This window comes from Pelodiscus sinensis, chromosome 1, assembly GCF_052426305.1.
Source record: "Pelodiscus sinensis isolate ZL-2025 chromosome 1, ASM5242630v1, whole genome shotgun sequence".
NCBI lineage: Eukaryota > Metazoa > Chordata > Testudines > Trionychidae > Pelodiscus > Pelodiscus sinensis.
The window spans coordinates 347266691-347292868 of NC_143052.1; the positions used below are offsets into that span (position 1 = coordinate 347266691).

A 26178-nucleotide genomic window follows, 5' to 3' on the forward strand; every position below is an offset into this window, starting at 1 on the left:
CTGTACGATTTCCCCTCCACAAAGAGCAAGCGTGCGCCTTCCCTCTGATCTTCCAGTTAGCAGTGCAGGAGGGCCTCGAGTTCCAGGCAGGGCCTAAGCCCACGTTGTGTTAGGCCAGGGGCGGGTAGTGATTTTTGCAGGAGGGGCCCTCCACAAATTTTGGTAAATCATCAGGGATCGGCTCTGGGCCCCTAGAAAGGGGGCAGGGCTGGGGGCTAGAGAGAGACTCTCGGTGTGCGAGAGACAGTGACTTTGTGACACAGATTGTGTGTGGGGCCCAGAGACGAGGAAATGTGTGTGGCAAACAGACTAGTGTGCGGGTGTGTGGTAGTGTGCGCACTGGCCGCCGCGGGGTCAGTTTCTGAGAGACGCTGTCTCTTTAAGCCAGGGAAAGCTGTCCGGCTCTGTCGTCTCCCCTCTCCCCCACTCTGCAGAGGTGGGGCACGGGGGCGGGGAGGGGGAGCAGAGAGGATTGTGTGTGTGTCTGTGTGTGTGTGTCTGTGTGTGTGTGTGCACGCAAGCAGAGGTGGGGCATATGGGGGGCAGAGAGGAGAGAGAGCGTGAGTGTGTGTGAGTGAGTGCAAGAGAGAATGAGCGCTGGCTGCTGGAGAAATCTTACAGCCACGGTGCTGCCTCTGAAGACAGGCACCAATCTCAGTCTCTCACCACTGGCGCAGCTCCATTGTATAGCTCCCTCTCCCCAACCCCAGCTCTGCAGAGATGAGGGCCGGGGGGGCACCCTGGCTTCCCCCCAACCTCCCTCCCACACACAGCCAGCAGGAGGGTCGGGGGAACAGCTGAGCTGCAGGATGCCCGATCCGACACGCAGGCCGTGTTTCGGCCACCCCTGCGCTGGGCGCTGTACAGACTCAGGATTAATCCTCCCCTGCCCCCAAAGACCTTACGAGCTAGTGACGCACTCTAGATGTAAGAGAAGCAGCAAAGTAGGAAACTGCCCCAGCCAGGCGGTTGCACTGCTGACAAGGAGCCAGGGGGTTATGTTAGATCACAAATCAAATATAAGAACATAAGAATGGCCACAGTGGGTCAGAGCAAAGGTGCATCCAGCCCAGGCTCCCGTCTGCCGACAGTGGCCAATGCCAGGTGCCCCAGAGGGAGTGAACAGAACAGGGAATCCTCAAGCGATCCCTCCCTTGTCGTCCATTCCCAGTTTCTGACGAACAGCGGCTTGGGACACCCTCCCCGGCCATCCCGGCCCCACTCTCTATGAACGCATCTAGCTCTTGGATGAACGCTGGTGTGTACACGAGCCAGGAAAGAGGCGGAAAGCGTTCTGGGGTGTCAGACGCGGGAGGTCCTTCTCCTCCGCTCAGGCCTGGGGACCTGTATCCGCTTCTGGGAACACGGGAGAGAGTCCAGAGGAGAGCCCCCAAAATGCTCACAGGGTTGGCAAGCCTGAGCTGAGAGAAGATCAAACCACTGGGCATGTCTAACCCTGAGGCAAGATTGGGGGGGGGGGGGGGGGAAGGAACTGAGGCCAGTCTGTCCAATCCAGTCCGGGCTGTTGGACCGAGATTGATCAATTGCTCTCCGGGCCCACCGGCGGTAGGACAAGATGCAAGGGGCTTCATCTGCAGCAGAGGAGACTGGGGTCAGATATTAGGAAAAACTTTCTGACGCTAAGGGCAGGAAGCTCCGGTACAGGGAGGCTGTAAAATCCCCATCACTGGAAGTTTTCACACCAGGCTGGACACACACCTCCAGGGCTAAGCTGGGGGCATGTGGCACCGAGGGCTGGGCTAAGGGCCTGCCGGGGTCCCTTCCCGCCCTGCACGTCTCTGATTCTATCGAAAGTCAAGTCGCCGTGGCAGAGGGGGAGCGAGTGAGCAGCATCCTCTAGAACATGCTGCCTCGACTTTCTCCCACCCACTGGAAACAGGCCAGGCCCTGGGAAACGGGAAGATCCAGGCCAGGAGAGGAGTGTGTATTGACCCCTCTACCACCAGCTGTCATCCAGACAGACGGACACTGTGGCAGGAGCAGCAATGCTACCCCCTATTAGACTAGTTCCTGCATCCCCTTTCCTCTCCCTCCCACCCCACTAGGTTCTGATCGATTGCCATGTCCGCTGGTCCTTGCAAAGGGGCTGCAAGCGGGGGCCAAGCGGGACCGGGCGGAGCTGATGTTTTGGAGGGAGGAAGAAGGGATGGGACGGGGCCCAGCTGCAACAAGTGTCTTGCCGCAGCAGCCTCAGATTCAGCGCCGGGGGCAGAAGGGTGGTTCTGCCTGGAAGAGCGAAGACTGCCATAGCGCCTTGGCGACGGACGGGACCGAGCAGGGGGCGGATCAATGGGGAAAGGCCTTAGCTCTGCTTCTGGGAGGGAATCAGTCCTCCGAGGCATCTGCTTGGGCAAAGGCTGGCTGGCCGATCCTCTGGCAAAATGCACCGCAGAAAAGGACTCCTAAGAGCCTGGCAGCTTACACCCTGCCCTGCGTTGTGCCACTCTAGACAGAGCCAAGGGCTGTCGCGGATTCCTCGATGGCGTTAGACAGTCGCGAGGCCAAGGGCTACTTCTGCAAGAATCCCTGAGAGGCAGCCCAGGAAGAATTTTCCCTGCCCCCGCCCCGGGACCATATCCCATGTCGAGCTGCAGCCAGGCACCCATGCAGCAGGAGTATTAATATCAGGCTAGCATGCCTTTCATGCCAAAGACTGTTACGCTGCCAAGTCAGAGGCAGCAGGTGCGGCGGACAGGGCGCTGCCTGGGGTGTCAGCCCGGCCGGCTTCTATTCCAGCGCCGCTGCTGGACTCACTTGGGCAAGTCGCTGCCTCGTGCCTCAGTTTCCCCTCCTTGCTGACATAGCTTTGGCAGCACAGAGCTCTCAGGCGCATAAAGCAGGAAACATGGTGCTTAGCCAGGGATGGCAGCGCTGGCCACCCCAGGCCTCTCACAGCTGCTTGTCCTGTCACAGCCTGATGGTGCCCTATGCACTGGGCAACACCCCAGGCTGCGGCCCTGCCCTGACCCTGCCTCCTGGCACCAAGCCTCCCAGTGTGAGCCCGGCCAATGCTTGGCCTGGGACTTTGATTAGAACAACAGGGGCTGTTGCTGGTGTAGAACTAAGCAGAGATGCTGCGACTCCCGCCTCGTTACCTGCCTTTGGGGTCATGCAGCTCCCAGCATCCTCACTCTGCTCCTGCAGCCCTCCCCCCCACTCCGCCATGCAGGCGGATGCGAAAGAGGCCAGGGGCCTCTATTAATGCTAGTGGCCGGGGCTGGATCGGGAGCGACGCCCTTCCCGGCGTGCATTCAGCCCGGACGCAGCTCACGCGGGCTAAGTTGTGATGTGTCCCACGCGCAGCTGGGGCGCCGAAGGGCCCATCCCTGGCACTCGCCAGCGGAGTCGCGCTGTCTGCTCAAGTGGCGAGGGGCCAGGGTTGAGAAGCCCAGGGGCAGGCCTTGCTGCCGCCCTGCGGAGGGGTGTTGCGCTTACACTGAAGTCAAAGGGGCTGCAGCGGAGACACTAGCTCAGGATTTAGCCCATCGGAGGCACCGCTAGCTGGAGCAGGATGCATTTGAGCGTCTCTCGTTCACGTTCCAGCACCACGCCGACCGCAAGACCGGGGTGATTTCCCAGCCCATGTTTTGGGGAGCACCCCTCGACACGGCCAGTTCCCTTCCCTGCCACCAAGATCGCTTCCCACAGGGCTCCTCACGGTAGCTCTAGGCTTGGAAACGCATGAATCCCACCTCTCCACCCTGAAATAAGGGCGATGCCCAAGGTGTTTTTGCTGCCTCACCTCCCCTTCCCTATGTCTAGCCACACACACCGGACCCAGCACTGAGCCAAACTTTGGCTTGTTCTTCAAGAACAAAACCAAATTATCGCCAGCAAAGAGCATTTTCTAGGAGCCTGCTACGTCGCATCCCACCTCCCCCCTTTGGTCCTGAGAGGGAACGTAGTCAGAGGCCTGGATCTCCCATCTCTTGTCAGCAGGACATGCTATCCGGGGACACAGCCTTGAGCCAGGTGAACAGTTGTGGGAGCCACCGGAACTCCATCGCTGTCCGTCAGGGCCACAAAATACATTTGCTCCATCCTGCTGCTTTCTCTTGGGAGCCAGCTACCAGGCGACTGGTTGGACACAGATTCATAAGCTTTTTCCACAGGTGGCACAGGCTAGTCGATTTCAATGCTGGTGCTGAGACCGAGGCTGGTCGGTTTCAACTAAGGCGCTGTCCAAGCAGCAGGGCTATTTCAGGGTACCAGAAGTATCCCGAAATAGCAATCCCGCGTCTTTAAACGTGCCCGTTATTTCAAAATCTATTTCAAAATAGCGGGCGCGCTGTGCCAGCATCCCTGTAACCCTCACTCCACACGGGTTATGGGACTTGTTGGATCAGTGCTTTATGTCAAAATGTTGAACAAAGCTATTTCGAGGTAAAGGTGCTGTGTAGACACACCCCAAATGGGCCCCCCTCTTCTACATATATGCCCCCTCACCTCCTCCTCAGGCCGCCCCGCTCCCCAGCAGAGCACCATGTCTTCCAGACACCCGCCGGCGCGATCATTAAGAAATCAGAAGTGCTGCTGCCTTGTGTCACATTACCGAATTGGAGGGAAGCAGCCAGATCGCTGCTGCACCCCTAGGTGGGGGTGTTGGCCCCAGAAATTGGTATAAAAGGGAGCCATGTGGGGTATTGAATGGGAGCTTATTGTTTGCTGATCTTATGTATGCTATTTACGTGAGTGTATAATGTCTGTGTGTGTAGGTAGGAATCTGTAATCTGTGTGGAAGCTGAATATTTCTCTGAATGTGGTTAAGCATTGCTATGGACAGGCTGATTAGCCAGGCCCTGTAGGACAATGGCACTTGATGGGCCAAGGACACACCCAAACAATGGGGGCTGTCACCTGAGAGCAGCCAGCAGGAAACACAGAGATTGGCCTCTGACCAGGTGACCTGCTGCATACAAGAAGAGGCCAGGAAGGGGGTATAAAGAGGCCATGTGGTCGATGCCATTTTTGTTCTCAGCTCAGCACTTCATCCCAGAGGCAGCATTGCAGAGATCGAAGAGCCCGGAAGACCTGTGAACCCATCCTGATGCTAGGATGTGCAACAAGGACTTTTAAACCAGCAGCTGTAACATCTCTGCTAGAGCCTGCATCGAGGACTGGGAGATTCGGTGCATGTAACGTACTATTCTTTAACAACCTTACTCTCAGGCTTTTCTTTCTTGTGATAATAAACCTTTAGATATAGATTCTAAAGGATTGGCCCAGCGTGATTTGTGGGTAAGGTCCAGAGGGTAAATTGACCAGGGATCTGTGGCTGGTTTCTTGGAACCGGACAGAACTTGTTCGGGGTAGGTGGGATTGGGTGCTAGGACCCCCCACCTGCGTATGAGGCCCGGGGACATCTGGGGCACGGATATTGCTGGGGTGTCGGAGGGGTTTTGCTCATGAGGCTTCAGGCAGGCAGCTGAAGCGCTCTGTGGGACTGGTTTGTGGCCTGTTTGGAGAGGTCACCAGTCTGGGGGCTGTAAGGAGCCCCGGATTTGAGCAATTCGCCCTGAGCGGACGCCCTCAACTGTGCCCAGACACGGCCCGGTCTGTCACACCTTGATCCATGGCCCTTAGCTCCTTTACTTCCTCTTCTTTCTGCCCATGGTACACTGCAGCCTGCAGACCATGGTGCCTGCAAGCAAATTTACATCTCCACGAGGCAGAGCGCTGGCCAGGTTTCGTTATCTGAAGGATATCAGCGTGGCTGGCATTGTTTGCTTCTGTACAGTAGCGGCTTTTGGACTCATTTCCTCTTTCCCCTGAGAGCAGTTCTCAGTTATTTCTTGTGTACTATCTTCCTTCCCCTCTCTTGGCAACACACAAATACAAAGAAAAAAAAATCCAATCAATAGATACTGAGTATGCACCGGTAATCCTGCACAGGAGTGCGCTATGAAAAAGCTCTTTCACTCCCTCTTTCCCACTTATTCCTTCCTTTCTGACCTAGCTACATGCATTAACTATTGTACGTCACTATATTATTATTAATTCGATTGCAGGAACGCGTATGAGTCATCGCCCAGGGTGCTAGGCACTGCACAAACACAGCACAATCCCATGCCTCTCTTCTGTCTCCAACACAAGAACAATGAAACAGAAAGGCGGCAAAATCAAAATGTGAGCAAACAAAACGCAGTCTTGCAATTGACCTGTGGAACTCACGGCCACAGGATGTCACAGAGGCCAAGAACTGAGCTGGATTCAAAGAGAGACTGAACATGGATACGGATCACAAGAATAGCCAGCATTAGAGTTCATGCTAAAAAAGGGGAGGGGAGGTATTGGAAGGGAGATAACGTCTCCTGCTTCAAGGCTTTACATGGATCTCTAACTGCCAGGGATTAGAATGAGTTTTTCAGGGGAAGCAGATAATCCCACATCTGCCTGCTCTGCAATTTTCTTGCTCCTTCCTCTGAAGCATCTGGCACTGTCCAGGCAGCAACCAAAGGCTGGGCTGGATGGGACCTTGGGACTGATCCAGTCTGGCAACTCTGATGCTCCCCGATATACGGACATCAGCGTCAGCCATGTCCAATCAGCTAGCAACAGCCGGGTCCCTAGTGGTTTACATAGGGGTGCTGGCCGAACCCTGGCTAGCCCTGCATTCCCAAAGCTACATGGACAAGACAAACACAGGTTGGGAGGGGAAACTGAGGCACAGGGAGATGAAGTGACTCGCCCAAGGTCACTCAACAGTTCCCTGGCAGAGCTGGAATAGAAGCCCGGGCAACGGGAGGCAGAAGTCCCCACTTTTAACAGGCATAATTTGAGGGCGAGGGGCAGCATTGCCCCCCAGACTACAAGCCTCAGGCAACAGCAGAGGGTTACCAACCAGCAGGGGCTGCACTTTGAGGCAGGGGAGCTAATCTCCCTGCAAAAGCCGGGCCTGGGAATAGGCCTCAGACCGTCTTGTATTTACGGACGAAGGTTCCACGCAAGCTAAGGTGCTCGGGGGAAATTTCAGTCCTGCCTTTCAGGGGCCTGGCAGGCTGGAGGGGGGGTGAGCGCAGGAGCAAGCCACCTCGATGGTGCCTTTCCTTGCGGGGCAGGCAGGGGGAAGGCATCCTCGCAGGAAGTTGGGGTGCAGGGGTGCTGCAGGTGTTAAGTGGGGCTGTGCCCCACACTCTGAGCTGCACATAAAATTGGGGGGGTTCCCCCGCCCTCCACACATGCCCCACCCCACATCCCCTCATCTCACCTGGGGCTCGGGTACTGACTGTTGGCCCCGCGTTCAGTCTCATCCCCCACTCCCACGGCTTGCCCCACTTCTGGCTCTGTGCCCAGAGCCCTGTGCCTGGGCACTCCTCCCAGGGCTCCTCTCCTTGGGGTCCGCACCTGGGCCCACAGCCAGGGTTTTTCTCTTGGTCCTGCATGTGGGTTTCTGGCTGCTGGCCCCTGCCCAGGGCTCCACTCCTGGCCCCAACTGTGGCCTCCCTCCATTTCCCTTGTCTGGGTTCCCCCTTCCCGGATACAGAGCCCTGCTCCCAGCCTCAGCAGGTGGGAGGGGCACGGACAGAGAGCTTTCAACACCCCCACTACGAAGTCTTCCAGCACCCCTGGGAGAAAGATTCAGCGAGCTGGCAGCAGGCAGGCCGGGAAGGGCCTTTGGCGAGTCTTAGGGAGCAGAGACGCTGGAAGTGTAAGGCCCTGCTCACACTGGGGTGTGGCCGGGAGCAGGATCGGGCCCTCGCCGGTTTCAGCGCAGACAACTTCTCAAGTCTGGTCCCTGGACTCCGGCACCAGGCTCAACGGAGAATGCAACAGACCAGAGCAGCGCCCAGCCGTGACCAACCCCAGCGTGGCTTAGGAAAGTGGCCTTCCCACCCCGATCATCCCTAGCCAGCAGCCCAAGGGTGCAGCGGGGAATCCCTGCCTGACCCCACCCCGACCAGCTCGCAGCCTGACGCATGAGATCTGATTGCCTCCCATAACCCCGGGACCCTTCCGCCCCCATCCCCTGCCAGCTCCCACCCGCCGCCAGCTCTGCTCTGGCACCAGGGCCTGGCAACTCAGATCCTGCAGCTGCAGCACTCACTCGGGGGAATCTCGGGTACATTCAAACCATCACAATTTAAACACAGCCCCATCCTTTCGACACACGCCTGAGCTGAAATAGCCTAAAGGCAACACAAGGCCCCTGCTGGGCGGAAAAGACCAAATCCTCAGCTGGTGTAAATCGGCAGGACTCCCTTTCCATGCTGACTTACACCAGCATTGACATTTACATCTGCCTCCAAAGTTTCCAAGGAAACCTGCAGAAGATTCCCTGATGGACACTCCCACAAACACCTACCGGCCGCGCAACATGGAAGGGGTGCCTGAGATACACACACGCTCACACAAACCCACAGCAGGGCGGGGGGAAGGGAGGGGAAGAACTGGAAAAAAGCAGCCTCCAGGACACAACTGACAATCATCTGCCCCAGGCTGAGAGAAAGAACAGAGGAAAGAGAGGAGGAGGAAATAGAAGAAAAAGAAAAAGAAAGAAAGCTGGGAACTGAAGATCCAGGTTAGTCCAAAGGGAGAGAGGAACGAGACGGGACTAGGAATTTCAGGACAGGCGCCGGAGCTGCCCTCAGCATTAATTACAAAAACTGAAGGGGTTTGCTCTTACGCTGTCCTGGATGCTCTCCATCTTCCAAGCCCATCACCAGCCCGAGGCGGTGGCAGGAATCTCCGGACAGGGCAGCTTGCCGGGGCTGGGCGAGGCTGCAGGAGAAGGGGTGGTCCTGCCCCTTTCCTCTCGTGCCCTGCAGGAATTTCGCTGCCCGGCAGCCCCGGGTGCCCTCAGACACAGGCTGTTCCAAGTGGCTGTGCTGTCACTCGCCGGCCGATCGGAGGCCGGAGCGCACGGGAGCCACACGGCGAAGGGGCGGGGGACGACTACACCAGAGTGACACCCACCCCGCACGGTCTAGCAAGCAAACGACATGCGAGGGAGCTCGCTGTTTGCAGCCACAGCCCCTCCCCCATCATATCCCTTCCCAGCTGCGGCCAGAGCAGCTGCTGAGCGGGGCTCCGGGTTTCAGTTTTACTCCTCTGACCCTCCCCTTGGGGGCAACCTAGGCCGTGCCAGTGTGTTACTGTCCGGCCTACCCTGGGACGCTCCTTCTACCCACAGGCTGCAGGAGTGTTTGTCTCTCCCAGGAGCGGACGGAGGCCACGTAAATCCCGTGATTGACTCGCCATGCTGGCACTGACCTTTCCCAGCTGACTGGGGGCCAGTGGGGCTGAGCTGTGCCATCCCGACAATGGCAGAGCTACCAGGCATGCAGGTTTACTGTCCTTCCTCGCATCAGCTGCTACAGACAGGTCTGTGTGAGCGAGGGCTTGCAGGGCGGGGCCCCCCCTCTTCCTCAGGCCTGGGTGCAGCGACACGGCGCCAGCAGGGATCTGCCATTCCTCTACCCGCCAACCAGGTAGTGCAGCAATGCCAAGCAACAGCAGTACAGGCATGCCCAGTGTTCCCTGTGAGCTGGGCGCTTCTGCGGCCGCTCAGAAATTCAAATACCGCCCAGCTGACTAGCAGGGCACCCACAGCTAGGCTTTTGTTTCTGCAGGTGGTGCACATTCACCTGTGCCTTGGTGCACATAAAAAAGGTATTCCGCACATGAATGGAAAAATCTGCACGTGGATGGAAAAGATTAGAGGGAACATTGGACAGGACCCCTATAATCATTGGAGTGAAATCCACCCCATTCTCCCAGGGGCCGGGCTAGCCACTGCAAATTCAATTTCTGAGCCTTGCTCCCGCGAGTAACCTCTGCTTGCAGGAGTAGCCAGGGCACAGCGGGATCGGCCGTGACCCATTAAAGACCAGAGCCAAAAGTCACTGAAATCAGCTGAAGCTTTTCCACCCACTTTAATAGCCTTTGGATCAGGCCCGCTGGGTCCCATCCTGTGGTCTACATTCGCTGCCTTCCCCCGGAGCCTGTGTGAACGTCCCAGGGTTTGAGCCTGGTGGGATAACGCTGCTTTAAAGTACATCCTTCGCATAGACTCGCGTGGGCCCCAGCCGGCCAATTCTTCCCAGCCGGCAGAGAGTTCCTGACTATCACCCACTCCGTAGGCTCCCAGGCCGGGAAGTGCAGCACCTGCCAGTGTTTGCTAAGCTCTGCCAGCATCGGGAGTCCAGGGCGATGCGGGATCGTGGTCTGGCTCTTCCCCCTGAGGCTCCGAAGTCCCATTTGCCACCAAGCCCCAGGGAAAGTAAGTGACGGTAAATCTGCAGCTCCACACTGCCTCCCAGTGCCCACCGCCCCAGCCCCGCTGCTGAGTTCCTGCTGCTGGCAACAGGCTGCTACACTGTGCCGAGGGCGAGATCCTGCCCCCTGGCTCCCACCAGCCCTGGGCGTCAGCCGGAGGAAGGACTGGCTCCTCCACTGGGCTCAGGCTGGCAGGGTCTGGCGCCAAGATAGGGTGGAGATTCCCAGCCCCCCGGCGCTGCTGCGGGGCCATCCCACGAACTCCGCCTCGGTGCGGGGAGGACGCAGCAGACAAGCCCAGGCACAAGCAAGAGTTTGGGCAGACAGGGCCAATCCCCAGGCCCACTGAGCTCTGAGCAGCTTTGCCATTGACTCGGATGGGACCAGGATGTCTATGAGGAGCGTGATCCAGGATCCTGGTTTTTTCCTCTTTATTGCTCTCTCTGGTACTTTTATGGCCCTTCTTTATTGCAGTATCTCAACACCTCACACTATCTCACGGAGCCCGGAGCCTCCCCCAGGCAGGGCCCTGCTATGGTCCCGAGGGATGTGAATGGGTTTCTGGTTAAAGGTTAACCCTTACCCCCTGCCAACAGCTCACCATGGGTGGAGGGCTGTTCCAGCCTTGTGGGGCAGCTAGCTCCCAGATGAGCAGCCTTGCTCGGGGCCGGAAGCAGCCGCTGGAGGGGGGTGGGCTGCCGGCTCCCCGCCTGTGTGGGCTCCCAGTCTGAGCGTTGGTAGCCCAGTGGGAGCAGAAGCAACCGGGCTGGAGTAGCCCCTGCCTGTGGTGTGGAGGCTGCTCCAGCCCGTCCACCTCCATTTAATCAGTTAGCTGGTTAAACATCACGTTTAACCAGTTAATTAATGGAACAGGATGTTACATCCCTAATTGTCCCCTTTGAAAAGGTGGGAAACTGAGGCGCAGAGCAACTCAATTCCTTGCCTAAGGTCACACAGGGATTAAACCCCAGGTGTCCTACGTGGCAGATTCCCACCCAAACCGTGGGATCATCCCTCCTCCCACCTACCCTGACTTTCTTCCCTCTCGGAGCTTCTGCCTCCCATCCAGCAATGAGGGCCGGCTGCCACTCCCCCTGCGGCCCACAAGGACGAAGGATGCAGTTCCTTCATCGACCTTGTAGGGAAGAGACACACGGCCCTTCCTTAGCTGTAGCGTCCTCCCTATGACAGCCCCTAGACTGTGATTTGCCCCATGGGTGCATTATACAGGTGGATTATGCTAACTGCCCCATCCCAAAACATTTCTTATTAGGAGGGAAACAAACATGGTCCCAAATGAATCTGCCATTGCCCTCAGCTCTTTGCAGACCACTTTTGTCTCTGCTTATTGCCTTTCAGCTCATTCCCCTTCATGGGCACCCGATGAACACTGCCAGGTCCTCCCCTGTGTGCGGAAAAGTCATGCAGAGCATTTGGGCCCGGAGCAAGGCTTTGGCTAACATGCCCAGTGTCATGGCTGAGGAAGCAGGGCAGCGAAGGGACAATGTCCAGATACAATTTGGAGGGTGGAATTCCCCTATAAGAGACCTACTATGCCCCATCTGAGTCCTATTCTGAGAGCATCAGAAGCATCTTGTATCAACTCCCCGCCACACACACACACACCCCCCTTAGGGGAGTATTGAAAGAATTCCCAGGCTGTACGATATTAGCAATAGTCGAGCTTTTAAAAGCTGACTAGATTCAGTTCCAATCCAAGGTAGGGTCGCTCTGTGCTTGCCCTTTGCCTCCCCCTCAGCAAGGACAGCAAAATTGGCATGGTCAGTTTCAGGTGCACATTTAGTCAGTTTCAGTTCCAGGTTCTCAAGCAGTACATGCTGAACCCTCTAGTCCAGCACCCTGGGGCCCTGATCGGCACTGAACTAGAGAGTTTGCTGGACCACAGGGGGCCAGTATTGCCTAGCAGCATTAGCAACATTTCCTGGGCTCCTAAGACAACATTTAGGGGGAAATCAGAGCTAAATAACAGCACAGAACACTGAGAGCCAGGCCTGGTGGCTGTAAACAAACTTGATGGGACCATGGGGAACTTGGCTATCCCCATGAGAAGTGGACATCCGGCTCACTAACATCATGCTGGACTACAGATGTTGCCAGATCACAGACAGTGCCGGATTACAGACGTTCAACCTGTACCATAAAGCTGTGATGTTTGGCTTCCCCAGTATCTTATTGGGTTCAGGTGCTTGGCTCAGGAGGTTGGGGTTAACATTTCCACAGATGTCCTTCAGCCCAAATCCCCACAGGTTAGGTACCCACGTGCCTTTGAGGATCTGGATTGTAGCCTCTCTGTGCCTCGGTTTCTCATATGCAAAATGGAGATAAGGAGCTTTCCTTTGCCCAGCGGGTTTATTTAGATTACAAGTGGTTTGGGGCAGGGCCTGTCTCTGACTGTGTTTACACAGTGCTGGGACTCTGGGCTCAGTCCTGTCAGCTAAGTGCTCTGGTTATACAAATAAGGATTTCATGCTTTGTCCAGAGCAATGTCCTCTGAGGCCTACACTCCCCGCATCCATCCCTTCTACAAACTGCAACAGGGGGAAAATTGCTGCCCCAGGACATCTTGCTACAGTGAGCACAATGACCCCTTCCCACGTCACTCCTGAATTAATAAATTAAGCCTCCTAGCCTGTCTGGTGAGTTTCTTACCCCCATTTTACAGATGGCAAAACGGAGGCATGGAGGGCATTAAGTGTCTGTCCCAAGGTCTTATGAGGAGTCTGTGTCAGAGAAGGGACTAGAACAGAGCCCTGTGGCTTCACCCCAGGATTGCCCTGCCTTGCCCTCTGCCAGGAGGTCTCATACTGAGTGAGAGCCAGAAACTACTAGAGGAAAGAAGGTGCCAGTAGGGCAGGAGAGAGGTGCAGAGATTCAAGCACTAGGCAATCACACAGGCAGCTCTAGGGTCACTGCATGGTCCGCCACCGACTTCCTCCCTGTCTGTGGGGTCCCCAAGGCCTCCCTGGCACTCAGGAGGGCAAGAAAAATGCTGGTTCAAAATGAAGAGGCTGGACTTGCCCTGCTTTGTGTCCCGAGCCGCCGACGGGCTGGTGATGGCTGGGCGGGATGGGTAGAACCCAGCAGGGGGCGCCTTGGCGATCCCCGGCAGTTGGAATGTGACCCCCCCACACCAGCTGGCACCCAAGGACGAGCGAGCGGGGAGGGGCGGGCTACGAGTTTGATCCCCCCCCCCCCCCACGCGCAGCTTTTCCTGCCCACCCCAGGCCGGCGCAGCGAGGGAACCCGGCCCGCGGCGGGGAGCGGGTGGAAAGTTTGCGCGGAGTTTCCGCGGGGCCGCTCCCCTGTGCCCCCGAGCAAACTCCGCGGGCAGCCCGGGCCAGCCCCGTGCCCCAGCACGACCTGGCTTCCCAAGGAGGGAGAGCCGCGGCGGGGGCCGCCTTGCCCCTGCTCCAGGGGGGCTCCGCCCAGCGCCCCCTGCCCCTGCCGGCCCCACCCGCCGGCCGCAGCTCGCGGGAGCCGGGACCTCCGCAGGAAGCCACGGAAAGTTCACCCCGATCAGGCGGACAGGGCTCCGGCCCTCCCATGAGCCGCTCCCACCCGGACTCTCCTTCCCCGGGGAGCCCCGACCGCCGACAGCAAAGGGGGGGGGGGGGGGGGGGGGGGGGGGGGGGTTAGACCGAAGCGGGGCAGGTGGAAGAACTTGCGAGGAAGCAGATGGGGGGGGGGGGGTTCTAAAGAAGGCCCGGCTGGGGGGGGGGGGAGGGGGAGCGTGAGAAAGAAACAGACTGAAAGGGGAGCAGGAGGAAAGGGCTGAACGAGGAGAATAAAGGACAGAGGGGAGAGGAACTGAGCGAGGGAGAAGGCTGGAAGGACGGAGAGAAGGAGAGAGAGAGGAAGGGAGCGCGCCAGAGAAAGCGGGGCGAGGGGAGAGGGGAAGAAAAGGGAAAGCGGGGAGAGGGGAAGAAAAGGGAAAGCGGGGAGAGGGGAAGAAAAGGGAAAGCGGGGCGAGGGGAAGAAAAGGGAAAGCGGGGAAAGGGGAACACGCGAGAGGGGGCAGGGGCGCGGAAGAGGAGGGGAGAAGAGGAGAGGCTGGAAGAGGACAGAGAAAGAAGCAGCGACTGGGGGGGGGAGCAGAGGAGGACGATCCCGGTGCAGGCTGGAGGCAAGACTCCCTCCCGCCCCATCCCAGGCCGGCCCGTCCCCCCGAGGACACCCCCCTCCCCAGCACCGCGCTGGGCTCCTACCTGTAGCGCCTCGCAGCTGGGCAGCGCCTCCTCCGCCTTCAGGAAAACCTGCTGGCCCCGTCTGAAAAACCGAAGGGCCGCGATGAGTATGTGGGGCAGGATCAGGACCATGCTGCTCGCTGGCCGGCTCCGCCGCACGGGCTGCTCCGCTCCCCGCCCGGCCCCTCCCCTTCGCCTGGGGCTTGGCTTCGCCGCCGCACCTGCTCCCCAGCGTGCCCGGGCCGCCAGCGGGGCAGGGAGCGCCGGGCGCCGGAGCGGCTGCAGGCAGCGGCAAGGGGAGAGCAAGGAGAGGGGCCCTCTGGGTCCTAAGACCGGCAGGAGGGAGCCAGGCCAGCGCCGGCCCGGAGTTCGAGCCTTCAACCTCCCGGCCAGGGCGTGCCCCTGAGGGGGGCGGGATCCAGCCAGGCCAGGACACCCACAGCCCCGCACTGGGGCCTGAGAGCACCCGGGCTTCGACCCCTGCTCCCTCATGTCTCCGTTCTCCGGGCTCTCCAGCTGCAGAAGGACCCCCCCAGCAGTCCTAGGCTCTTCTGAGGGAGTGGGGAGCAGTGCCCAAAAGCTCAGCTCGCCAGCCAAGGGAGAGACCCCTCAAAGATCAGGCCGCTTTACCCCAGCTCTTAGGGGGCACCAGGAACACCTGCTGGCAGCCATGACCTTGCCCTGCAATCACAGTTTGACTGGGCTCCCGCTAAAAGGCTGGGGCCCTATGGCGCCGGGTGCTGCATGAGCTACAAAGTAGGCCGCTGGGAAACTGAGGCACGGAGCCATGAAAAGACTTTCCCCGCTCATCAACAGAGTCTGTAGCAGAGCTAGGAATTGAACCCCACTCTCAGGCCCAGTCCGGTGCCCTCACCACACCACCAGCCTTCCTCTTCTCCCGCCTCAGGGAGCAGCAGGGCCTTGCAGGGGATCTGTGTGGCAATGGGGAAGGCTGAGAGACCCCCAAGCCACTAAGGGCGACTTGCCCCGCCTTGGGGATCTGCAGCTTTGCTTGAGGCTCTCTCTGCAAAGCCGTAGGGCATCAGCCAGAAGGGCCTTGCTGGGCCATGGGTGCTTAGGGCAGCAGCAGAGCAGCCAGGAGCCTTGGACTTTTACCCCACCCAGCGTGCAGGGCCCAAGGGTGCGCCCATGAGTGAACCTAGCTAAGGGCTCCACGTACTCAGGCGAGCAGCCCCTGGACTCCAGCAGCACCACTCCCCCCCAGGGAGTTGGTAAAGACAATTGGCCTCCGGAACTCCCTGCCACAAGCAACACACGGGAGCTGGAGGGAAGGGGAATTCTCTCCCTTTCCTGTTCGCCTGTGAACAAGCCACGCAAGGGCAGATCTGGGCCAAGAAACTAGCCCCTGCAGCTGCTCAGGCACCTGCCACCTCTAATATCTCTCTGTTGATTTGCACCCAGCCAGGAGGCTGAGGTTTGCAGAAGCCCTGAGCAAATGCCAGAGCTAACGTTGCCCTTCTCCCAGCACTGCCAACTATCAGTGGGGAGAAGGGCAGGCTGGGACTGCAGGCCTCCGGCCAGGGTCATCCCAGGCCTGCTGGAAGGGGCGATTCAAAAGGGTCTGGAACGCTCAGCCACTGCCACCACTTCTTCAGTGGGGGTGGTGCCCGGAGCCCTGGGCCCTTTAAATTGCCGCTGGAGCCCAGTGTGATGTGCTCCAGGAAGCTTTGAGGGCTGGGCAGGGGGACACACTGCAGTCTGGGCCGCACTGAGGGTTGGCTGCCCCGGCCCCATCCCCATCCCTACCACCCGAGGCCCTCCCCCTTCTGGGAACACAGAGCCCGGCCACCCTCCCACCTTGCCCAGGGGCCCTGCGAGGCTAAAAGCTCCCCTGAGTCATCGACATGGGGAGAGAGCATGGGATGGGGGGCTCTCAGAACTGACCAGTTAGATGCCCACCTCTTGATCACCTTAGCTCTCACCCTACAAAGCAAAACCCCTCATCCCCTTCAGCTCAGATCCCCACACCACAGCCTCCCCTCCGCAACATGCCTTCCCGTCCCCGCCCTCTGTCTGCTTTGGCTGTCAGCTCCTAGGGGCAATGGCTGTCGCTAGGCACATGTACAGCATCACACACAATTGAGCCCTGGCATCAGTTGGACACCGATGGCACCAGTGAAATACTGATGGAAGCCGTTGAACTAGAAGGTTGTCTGCCGTTTGAACTCCCATGATTAGAAACACCTGGGTCCCGACACACCCTCAGCGACCGCTGTACCGCTGAATCGGCCTGAAAAATCCACCAGCCTGATATGAAAGATCCTCCTACCAATAACTTTGCCTTCCAAATCATAGTGCTTTAGCAGAAAAACTCCAGGCCAAAAGAGAATCCTCAATTCTGCCTTTCTGCTGCCGGGGCCCTTTGTGCGTGTTTGAGAAGTTTAATAGCATCTGTCCTTCCTCTCCTCTGACAAGATTGCCCCCGACACGGGGACCACCGGGGCACAGGAGCAGCAAAACGTTCAAAGAGCTGCCATGCGTATGTTTTAATAAAGTGATCTGCGTCCCTGGCAAAAGCCCCGGGCAGGCCGAGCAAAGGAGTCAATCAATAAATAAATCAGCGGAAGGAGGGTTTGATTTCAGGTGAATCGCTCTTCGCCTCCAGCAGCTGTTTGGCTTTGAAATATGGATGGAGTTACCAGGCTCTAGGATGTGTGCTGACTCCCAATTATCCCACAAGCCATTGCTTTATCGTCTGCCTACTACACGATACAGTTTTGATCCACAAAACTCTGAGCAACAGCCCTACGGTTAGTCGCATCCAGACCAGAGGGCCAGTGAACTCCAGTGCTCAAGTCAAAGCCTTGACCGAAAGGAATAACCCCTTTCGCTGTAAGCCGCTAGTCTCAGAGGGGTTGCTGTGTTAGTTTGTAGCTGCAGAAACAATGAGGAGTCTTGTGGTACCCTACAGACTAACAAATTTGCCTGGGCAGAAGCTTTTGTGGGTAGAAATCACTTCGTCAGATGCATGGAGTGGAAAGCACAGAGGGGGGGATGTGGGTGGGGGTGCAGGAGGCTGGGGGCCAGGCATGTTCTCTGCCTCCTTCCAGGCCCTTCCCACCCATCCAAGGCCTGTTCTCTTCCCCCTAGCCCACCCTGGGGCCTGTTCTCCACACACACGCACAAATAGTTATACTAGCATAGCATAGGCTAGCACACCTCTAGAGCCCTACCTTTCTGAGTTCCCCTCCAATGCGTCTGATGAAGTGGGCTTTACCCACGAAAGCTTACACCCAGATAAATCTGTTTTGTCTTTAAAGTCATGGGCCTCGTCCTTGATCTAGTGGGCTATTGTAATTGCTATTGGCAGCCACTAGAGGGAGATGTGACCAAAGACAATGACCATCCTCACAACACCCCCATGAGGTCTGGGAATGCTATTACTATAGGCAAAGAATGGGATCCAATTACTCCCCCACATTTGCTCAGTGGCTTTTATAGGCAGCTATACCCTTGCCCCCTCACTTTAGGCCTACCAGAGGCGTAGCGAGGGTGTTATGAGCCCGGGGACAAAGGCAAAATTTGCGTTCTCCCACCGCGGCGCGGCAGGGCCTCGAACCTGGCAACGGCTGAGCCCGACCCGGGGGGGGGGAGGTGTACTACATCTTCCCCCGCTTCCTCCATTTTGGGGCCAGGCCCCCGCACACACTAACCTGCCAGCGGAGATGGAGGAGGGTCAGGCTGGGGGCAGAAAGGCAGGGAGGAGGTGGCCAGAGGAGAAGCAAGTGAGCGGAGGGATGACAGGAAGAGCAGAGGGGAACTAAATTGGTGCCCCCCTAGTGTGGTGCCAGTGGGCAACTGTCCCTACCCCACCCCCTCTGCTCTCACTACGCCACTAGGGCCCACGACGGCTCATTGGTATGGAAACTGGCACCAAGCAACATCTGGGCCCCGATTCGTTGGATTTCAGTATTTGGTGGGGACAGAAGTTTAGAAAAAGCGGGAAACTTGTCTCTCCAAGTAATGACCTGAATGGTCACAGAGGCAGCTCTGGGGCAGGGAGGGGCATTTCATTACAGTTGGGAGCCTAGAGTTTTGGATTCAGTTCCAAACTCTGCCTCAGCATCCCTTCTGACCCAGGGGGTTTGGGCAAGCAGCCTGTCACACTTCTGCATTAGGTGACCACGGAATTCACAGACTTGGGTTAGCCAGTTTCCGGGGCATCACCACCTGCTTCCTGATTGGCCATGCATGGCCCTGATCACTGGCCACGTCCAATATAATTTCCTGCCTCTATGCTGGCCTTGTCTAGCCACTGCCTGCTGGTTTCTGCTTGGACCTGCCTGGTCCTGCCAATCACCTCATCACACCCTCCCCTTAGACTGTATCTCCCAGCAGCTGGATCTCTGCGGTGAACTATGACCCTTGGTGGGGACTGCCCCTTAACCCTCTGACTCCTGGGAAGGTGACCAGACAGCACGTGTGAAACAGCAGGAGAGGGGGTATGAAGCCCTGAATGTTGGGACTGTTCCTTTAAAATCGGGACACCTGGTCACTCTGCTCCTGGGTGTTACAATAACCTTGGCCAAGTCACTTATCTCCCTGGGCCTCTGTTTGGCAGCACTGGCTGAGCAAAGCCAGGTTTCCCCCTGAACTCCGTGGCTGCTGCTCTCTGTGTGTGTCATCCACTCATGCTGCAGCCAGTCAGCCCCAAACGACCCAGGGCTGCTCCCTGCAGCTGCGGCCAGACCCCTCACAGCTGCCACGAAAAGCCGAAAAAGGAGAAAAGCTGCCTAGGGAAAGAAGAATCAGGCTCATGGAAGGGCTTCTCTGGCACCTTCTCTGCACAGGTCGCCGGTAGCAGCTACCTAGGCTGGTGTCTCTTGTTGGGGGGCCGCTCTGCTCGCAGGAGCAACACAATGTGCCAGGCTCTGGCGATGTGTCCTTCGCCTTCTCTGCTCCGACTGCAAGTGCTTCAGGAAAGCGGGTCTCCCGTTATGCAGCAGCGGGCGTCTGTGGGCAAGGTGGGGGAAACTGAGGCACGGGCGAGGGCTGGCCCAAGCTCACGAAGCGAGAGGAAAGGCTCGTGCTCGTTGCATTGGGCCACGCTGCTGCCTGCTCTGACCATCCCATCATCCTCTCTGCCCCCCACACACATTCTCCCGCCCTCCAAGCAGCCCCCTCCGAGTCAGCAGCGCTGTGGGTGCTGCCGCGCCCCATTCCGCAGGAGGACGGAGAACAGAAGGCTGCCCCAAGCCCCGGCTACACAGCGTCCTGAACTCTTCCCCTGCATCCCATGCACCGAGCGACAGCGCCCGGGCCGCGCGGCGACCAGCTGCTCCCGGCCTGGAGAGCGGATGCGCACCGCGCCCACCGAGCCATCTCCATTTGCATGGGGATCTGACCACGCGGCGCCGGGAGCGACAGCGGCTGGCACGCCCGGGGTGTGCGGGACGGATTGCTGAGCTCCCCGTCTGCGGGAGGGGGGTCGCTTGCCGGGGGAGCGCTGCGTCCCAGAAGTCTGCAGAACGAGATCGTGGCAGCAGCCTTCAAGCACCGGGGGGGGGGGGGGGTCCATTCTGTGCTCCCCATGTGCTGCCGCGGAGGGGTTATCAACCCTGCTTGTTTATGTATCGACGTGCACAAAGGCGCGCCCGGGAAGCAGACGCGCAGCGCGTGTTGCACCACTCCGAGCAAACTCGGCCACACAACCGGCCACGGCTGAGCTCAAGGGGCCCGTCCTTGCAGTCGAGGGGCGCAGAGGCCAGGCGCCCTAAAAGGGCTGTGCGCTCCGGGAGCAGAACTGCTTTGGGCCAGCCCTGGGGGCTGGTCCCAAATAAACTCCCCCAGGAACTGGGGCCCGCCCCAAAGCTCCCCGCCTTCCGCTCCGAGGGACAGGGGCATTTCTGCCCCTACCAAACACGGGGGTACACGGCGAGACAAGGCTGCGCGCGCGGGTCTCCCCCACGGGCGACAGAGGTGAGCCGTGTCACACCGCGCCCTGCGGGGTGCTGCCGGACACCGCAGTCAGGGCTCGGTGTGGGTGGGAGACATCCGCTCCTTTAGCGCATTGGGGGATCAGAAGGAAGGAGGCGCCTCCTTCCCAGATCCTCTAGCCTTCCCTCCCCAGCTGCAAGCCCAGAAAGCCTCCCCCCTTGCAGTAGATTTCCCCTGCTGAGCATCCATCCGCTCCACCCAGCTCAGTCCCAAAGGGTGGGCGCACACCAGCCAAGCCGAGCAAGGGGCTGGTCCCAGCTGATGCGGACAGTGTGGGGACGCAGCGGGGGAGGGGGAGAAGGTGGCGCAGGGTGGGAAAAGCTCGTCACACTCTCCTGCGCTCAGGAAGAAAGTTTCCCACGGCGGCTCCAGCGCTGTCACCAGCTCCACGTGCAGTACATCCTAGTCGCACTGGCTTTGGCTGGACACAGCAGCTGCTGCCCGTGGCTGGCCTGCCTTGCAGGGGGTGTCCCCACCCGTCCGCCAGCCTTCTGTCTGGTTAGCCCATGGGAATCCAGATCCTGCCTGCAGCGGCTTTTGTGCTACACCCCGGCCCCCCAGCCGCTTAACCCTCCGCACAAATTCCAGGCAGGGATTCGCCTGGGCCAGTCACATCACTGCAAGGCACTGGAGCCGAGCCCGCTCTGGGGCTGGGTAGACTCTGGGGTCATCAGCTCCAGGCCTGGCTAGACTGCGGCAGTACCAGCTAGTGGTTAGAGTTGGGGAGCTGGGCTCTAGGGCAGCCCGCAGCGGTGCAGCCCCTCTCTCTCCACATTCAGTACTCAGCCCCTCTCAGGGGTCCTTACTCCAGCTGTGCCTCAGTTTCCCCCCCAGTCCCTGGGTAACATGGAGCCAGCTCTCCAGGGGTTAACCTCTGCCACATGCTTTGAGATCCAGCAGAACCAACCATGGCGTGGGCTGCAGGGGGAACCTGGTTGGCTTATGCAGGGTGTTTCCAACAGCCCCTAGCTATCCTCAAGCACTGGCAATAGCCCCCCCGCTCCTCCCGCAAATAGGCTGCCCACCTCCACCCCCTCGCCCCTCTCCTATGCCAGGGGGAGGGCAGTTTGAAGTTCTGACGCTCCAGCTGTGCCCACCGAGCGGGTCTGATGCTCTCCTGGAACAGCATCTATGAAGCCCTGGCTTGGGACCCTGAGCACACTGAGACCCCATTAGCCCTCCATTCACCTGCTGCTCCCAATTAAAAGGTGATCTTGTTATTAAAGCACCAGGCCAACCCGGCGTGGTGTCTCAGCTGGGAAGCAGCATCGTGGAGGCTGCAGGAATCACAGGGCAACTGGAGACCGGAGTCAAACCCAAGACAATCTCCTTCAGGCTTTGCCGGATCCTGCTGCTCCTAAAGTCCTCGGTGGGACAGGCATTCGACTCATCTTCCTTTCAAGGAGGCTTTGATGCTTAATTAACAAGCATCCTGGTGCCTCGCCTGGCGAAAAAGGCTCTGGAGGAGGGCACTGGATGGTAACACATCAGTAGCGGCGGGAGGGGGGGGGGGTTAATTTTTTTATGGCTTGTGCTACACAGGACGTCAGATTATAAGATCACAGTCGTCCTGTCTGGCCTTGGAATCGCTGAGTCCAAGAGCTCCTGACAACAAGAAATGAGACCCAGCTCTTCTTGCTCAGAACCACAGGCCCTTGCCACTGGAGCTAAAGGAGAATCGCCGTGGGCCCTATAGCGCCTATGACACACAGCTGATTGATTCCAATTCCACCCACAGAGGGCAGTGGCATGCATAAACATTAACCAGCATCTCTCAGTATTATTCTTGGAACCAGACCAGATCGCTGGTCCTGTATCCTGCCTCAAGGGCAACCATATTTTTGAACTTTTTACACTCAAAAATGTCATTGCCTACCCAGCTACGATTAAGTTGTTTAAACAAATGTATTGCAATGGTAGAACATTTTTTTGTGTGTCTGAAAACTGTAGGTATTGGGGCTACTTATAATTTTTTTAAAAAAGGGGGTACTTTATATAAAAAGGTTGAGAAACACTGATCTTGACCATCCCTGATAGATGCCTATGTAGCCTGCTCTTAAATCTCTCCAGTGATGGAGATTCCACAACCTCCCTAGGCAATTTATTCCAGTGTTTAACCACCCTGATGGTTAGGAACTTTTTCCTAATGTCCAACCTAAACCTCCCTTGCTGCAGTTTAAGCCCATTGCTTCTTGTTCTATCCTCAGAGGCCAAGGAGAACAATTTTTCTCTCTCCTCCACCTGGTACCCTTTTAGGTCATCTCTTTACTCTGCAGGAGCTCAGCTAGCCACACTCACTGACCCCCAGAGCCCTGCTGTCCCACCGTAGGACACACTGGTCCAGGAGATACCTTCTATAATCCAGAGGCCAGGCCCCTGCTATCACAGACAGCCCATCAGAGAATCCCTGTCATAAATGTGTAAGATCCATCTTAAAGCCAGTTAGCGTATTGCCCCCTCCATTGCTCCTAGTGGGGTCTGGCCACAACCTGAGGGCTGGCAAATGGAGCAGACCCTGCTTCCAGCGCTGGACAAATCCAACCCGATTCCTTCCCAAACTGGCTTTGTGTTGTACGGGAGTGTGCTGCTGCCCCCTAGTGGCTCAGCCGCAGCATGGCCACGAGGCATACTGCTAGCGCAGGAGTCTCCGACCTTTTTAAGCACAAGATCACTTTTTTAATTTAAGTGCAATCCAGGATCTAGCTCAAACCCAAATACCCCTGCCCTGCTTCCTTCCTGCTCCTTCTCCGAGGCCCTGCCCCTGCTGACTCCATCCTCCCTCCCCCATCATCACCCTCTTTTATCAGACTGGGGGCAGGAATTTGGGGTGCAGGAGGGATTCAGGACTGGGGCCAGCATTCGGAATGTAGGCTCCAGCTGGGCACCACTTACCACAGTGGCTTCTGGGTGGGGGTGCAGGGGGCTAAGGCAGACTCACCCCTGCCTTGGCCCTGCACCACTCCCAAAAGCAACCAGCAAACTCCCTCCATCTCTGCCCCCTCTGCTCTGTGGAGCTGGGGTACAGGATGGGAGGAGGGGCACCCTGAGATCAGTACCTTCCCTTCCTCATCTTCCCATGCTCTGCACAGCAAGCAGGAGGCTCCCATGGGTGGGGGGCAGCTCCAAGGCAGAGGGCAGGAGCAGCAGGGCAGTGCTAAGAGGGGCAGATGAAGTGTCAGCACTTGATAGCCTCCCAGACAAACCTCTCAGGGTCACCTGTCAAAGGCTCCAAGATCTACCAGTAGATCCCGATCGACTGGTTGGTGACCCCTGTGCTAGCAGTGCATTTCTCCTCCCTTCCCCCCTGCAACAGGCTAGAGTCTCTTTCATTTCCAGTGCTAAGCTGCTGCGTTACCAGCCCTTGGAAGTTCATGGCTTCTTCTGTGCCACTCACAACACTCCCTGGATGCAGCACACGAACAGGATCAGGCTGAAATAGCCAACATAAAAGTCACTCCCACCCCGCATCGGAGCTCAGCTTCCTTTGTTCCTCCCTGGTTTTGAGGCTTGTCAGACGGGCTTTTATGTCTCTGGTGGATTTCACAGTCCCCTTAATTTATTCTGTTGTATGCAAAAGTCTCCCCCCCCCCCCATGCAGTTACCATTTACCAAGTCACATCTCATTATCTGCGCTGACATTTGCTTTAATCTCCGGCAATGGTAATTCAGTTGCAGGTTATTGCGTTCCGCCGCTACAGCTGGTTGGCACAAAAGGGAGAGAGCAAACTGCCATCGGCTCCTGTGAGCATCCATCGCCAGCCACACACTGGCCACAAGGGGTGTTTGATTAGCACCCCCTGCCTGAGGATCTCAAAGCACTGCGCAGACCCTGATGACCTGCAGGGGTCGGCAGCGCAGCAGAGCGAGAAAGCTAGAGGGCTAGGCCAGGGAGAGAAGTGGAAGGATGGTCTAGTGGTTGAGTCCCTGGAACGGGTCTCGGGAGAGCAGCGTTTACATCCTGGCTCTGCTCAGGCTCCTGGTGCGACCTTTGACAAGTTACTTAATCACTCTGAGCCTCAGTTTCCCCTCTATAAAACAATAATATCCTGCTTGTGTCTAGAGGTTTCATCAGCAGATCTCAAGACACTTCACACACCCGTTTTACAGACGGAGAAATAGAGGCACAGGAAAGTGAACTGACTCACCGAGGTTACTCAGTAGGCCAGTGACAGCACTGGGAATAGACTCCAGGCCTCCATCCCATGGTCTATTCACTGGGCAATACTGCCTCCTCCTCTACCTTCTACAGTGTTCTGAGGCCAGATTCATGGAGGTGTGTGTTGCCATCACTAGCCACAGCCTGTCTCCCTCCATCCCTCCTGCTGTTCCCGAGGGCTTTGCTTGGGAGCCGCACCAGAGGTTGCGGGTTCAGACCCAGCTGCTGCGACGCACATCGCCAGGGCTTGTTACTATGGTGATCTGGGATAAGTACCCGGAGCTGCTTGCAAGCTGCAAGACAGATGCTGCAAAAGCAAGATGTCAATCTAGGCTGCACACAGCGCCGGTGCCAGGGGGGTGCTCAGAGCTGGGGCCCTGGTGGTGGAGACAGGCAGGGAGCAGAATTCTTGAGTTATTGTTCCAAGGACGTTTTAGTGCTACTGTCTCCAGTGTTGCACGGGGGAGAGCGACCCCTGCTGGCCAGAGGGGGATTCACCGCCCCAGGGTTGCGCCCCTCCCACTCCCAATTCCACGCAGAGAGAGGTGAGCCTAGAAACCACACACCCCTTCTTCCTATCCCCCTGCCTCCTCACAGGCTGCCAGGCGTTGTGACTGCTGTTTGGTACACACTGACCGCCCCAGAATGTAACGCTCCCAGCTGAGATTCAGCCAGGACAGCAGGGCAAACTCCTGGAAAGTCCCCTGCAAAGTTGGCGGCCAGGACAGGCCAGTATGCCAGCAGGGACTGCAGCCATCGGGCACAGACCCCCTCCTGCACTAGGGGCATTATCCCACGACTAGTGAAGAAAATCGGTGTGTCTGGCACATCCCATCCTCTGCAGCAGCCGGGTGTTAAATCACCGGCATCCAGCCTGGTCCTCCTCCTCTCCACGGACTGAGCCATCCTGCCCATCGCCAAGCACAAGGCAATACGACCAGCGGCCAGCTACGTGGGTCCTCTGGTCTCAGTGACCTCACCACCTGGCCCCTTCCCCCAGGGGACTGGCAGATCCTCTGGGACCAGCAGATGGTTCTGGGCTAGGAGAAGAATTCTGACGAGGGTGCAGGCATGGGACGCGCATGGGATGGGGCCCGCTTGGGGTGGGGAGTCAGTGGGAGACAAAGGCTGAGAGTTAGACCCTCGTGTTAGGGTTTTAGTAGGTTTTATGCACCCCAGCTGAATCTGGAGTTCCCACGCTGGGAAGAAGAAACGTGGGATTCTCATTGTAACCTACCCTGAGAGTTGCTCTGTGGTCACCTGGCCCTTCTCTGACTCCTGAGTCCAGGCCAGGATTTAGAGACACCCTACAGCAGCACAAGATGGGAATCAGACCCACCCAAAACAAGGTCTGCTTACAGGCAGCAGCCTCAGTATCCAGCGTCCTGTGTGTAGGCTTCAACCAAGCCCTGTGTCTCCCACCAAGGCAGAAGCTCCTACAGGCAAGCCCCAGGCAGGAGCTCTGCGGGAGCAGCCCCAGCGATTTGCAGGGAAATCAGGGCTGGGAAGAACGAATCTGGAGCAGGCTGGGAGGGGGTAGGACTGCAGCCTGAGTAGGTTCTTTGTTTAATAATATAATTGTTAGATATTTTTAGTCCCCCGCAGCACAGCCGCCTTCACAGC

The 26178-nt window shown here is 57.9% G+C and overlaps 1 protein-coding gene across 2 annotated transcripts in view; it reads right to left on the bottom strand.

The window, feature by feature from the left end:
• The window catches only part of PDE2A (phosphodiesterase 2A), a 348564-nt gene that overhangs the window by 223498 nt on the left and 98888 nt on the right, over positions 1-26178 (bottom strand). Inside the window, exon 2 of one of the 2 annotated variants that reach the window (XM_075919627.2) lies at positions 14463-14523. In XM_075919627.2, the coding sequence (XP_075775742.1) occupies positions 14463-14523 (61 nt within the window). Of the gene's footprint in view, positions 1-8644; positions 12479-14462; positions 14524-26178 lie in introns of those variants that run through there. The other variant, XM_075919628.2, reaches the window with a different exon arrangement.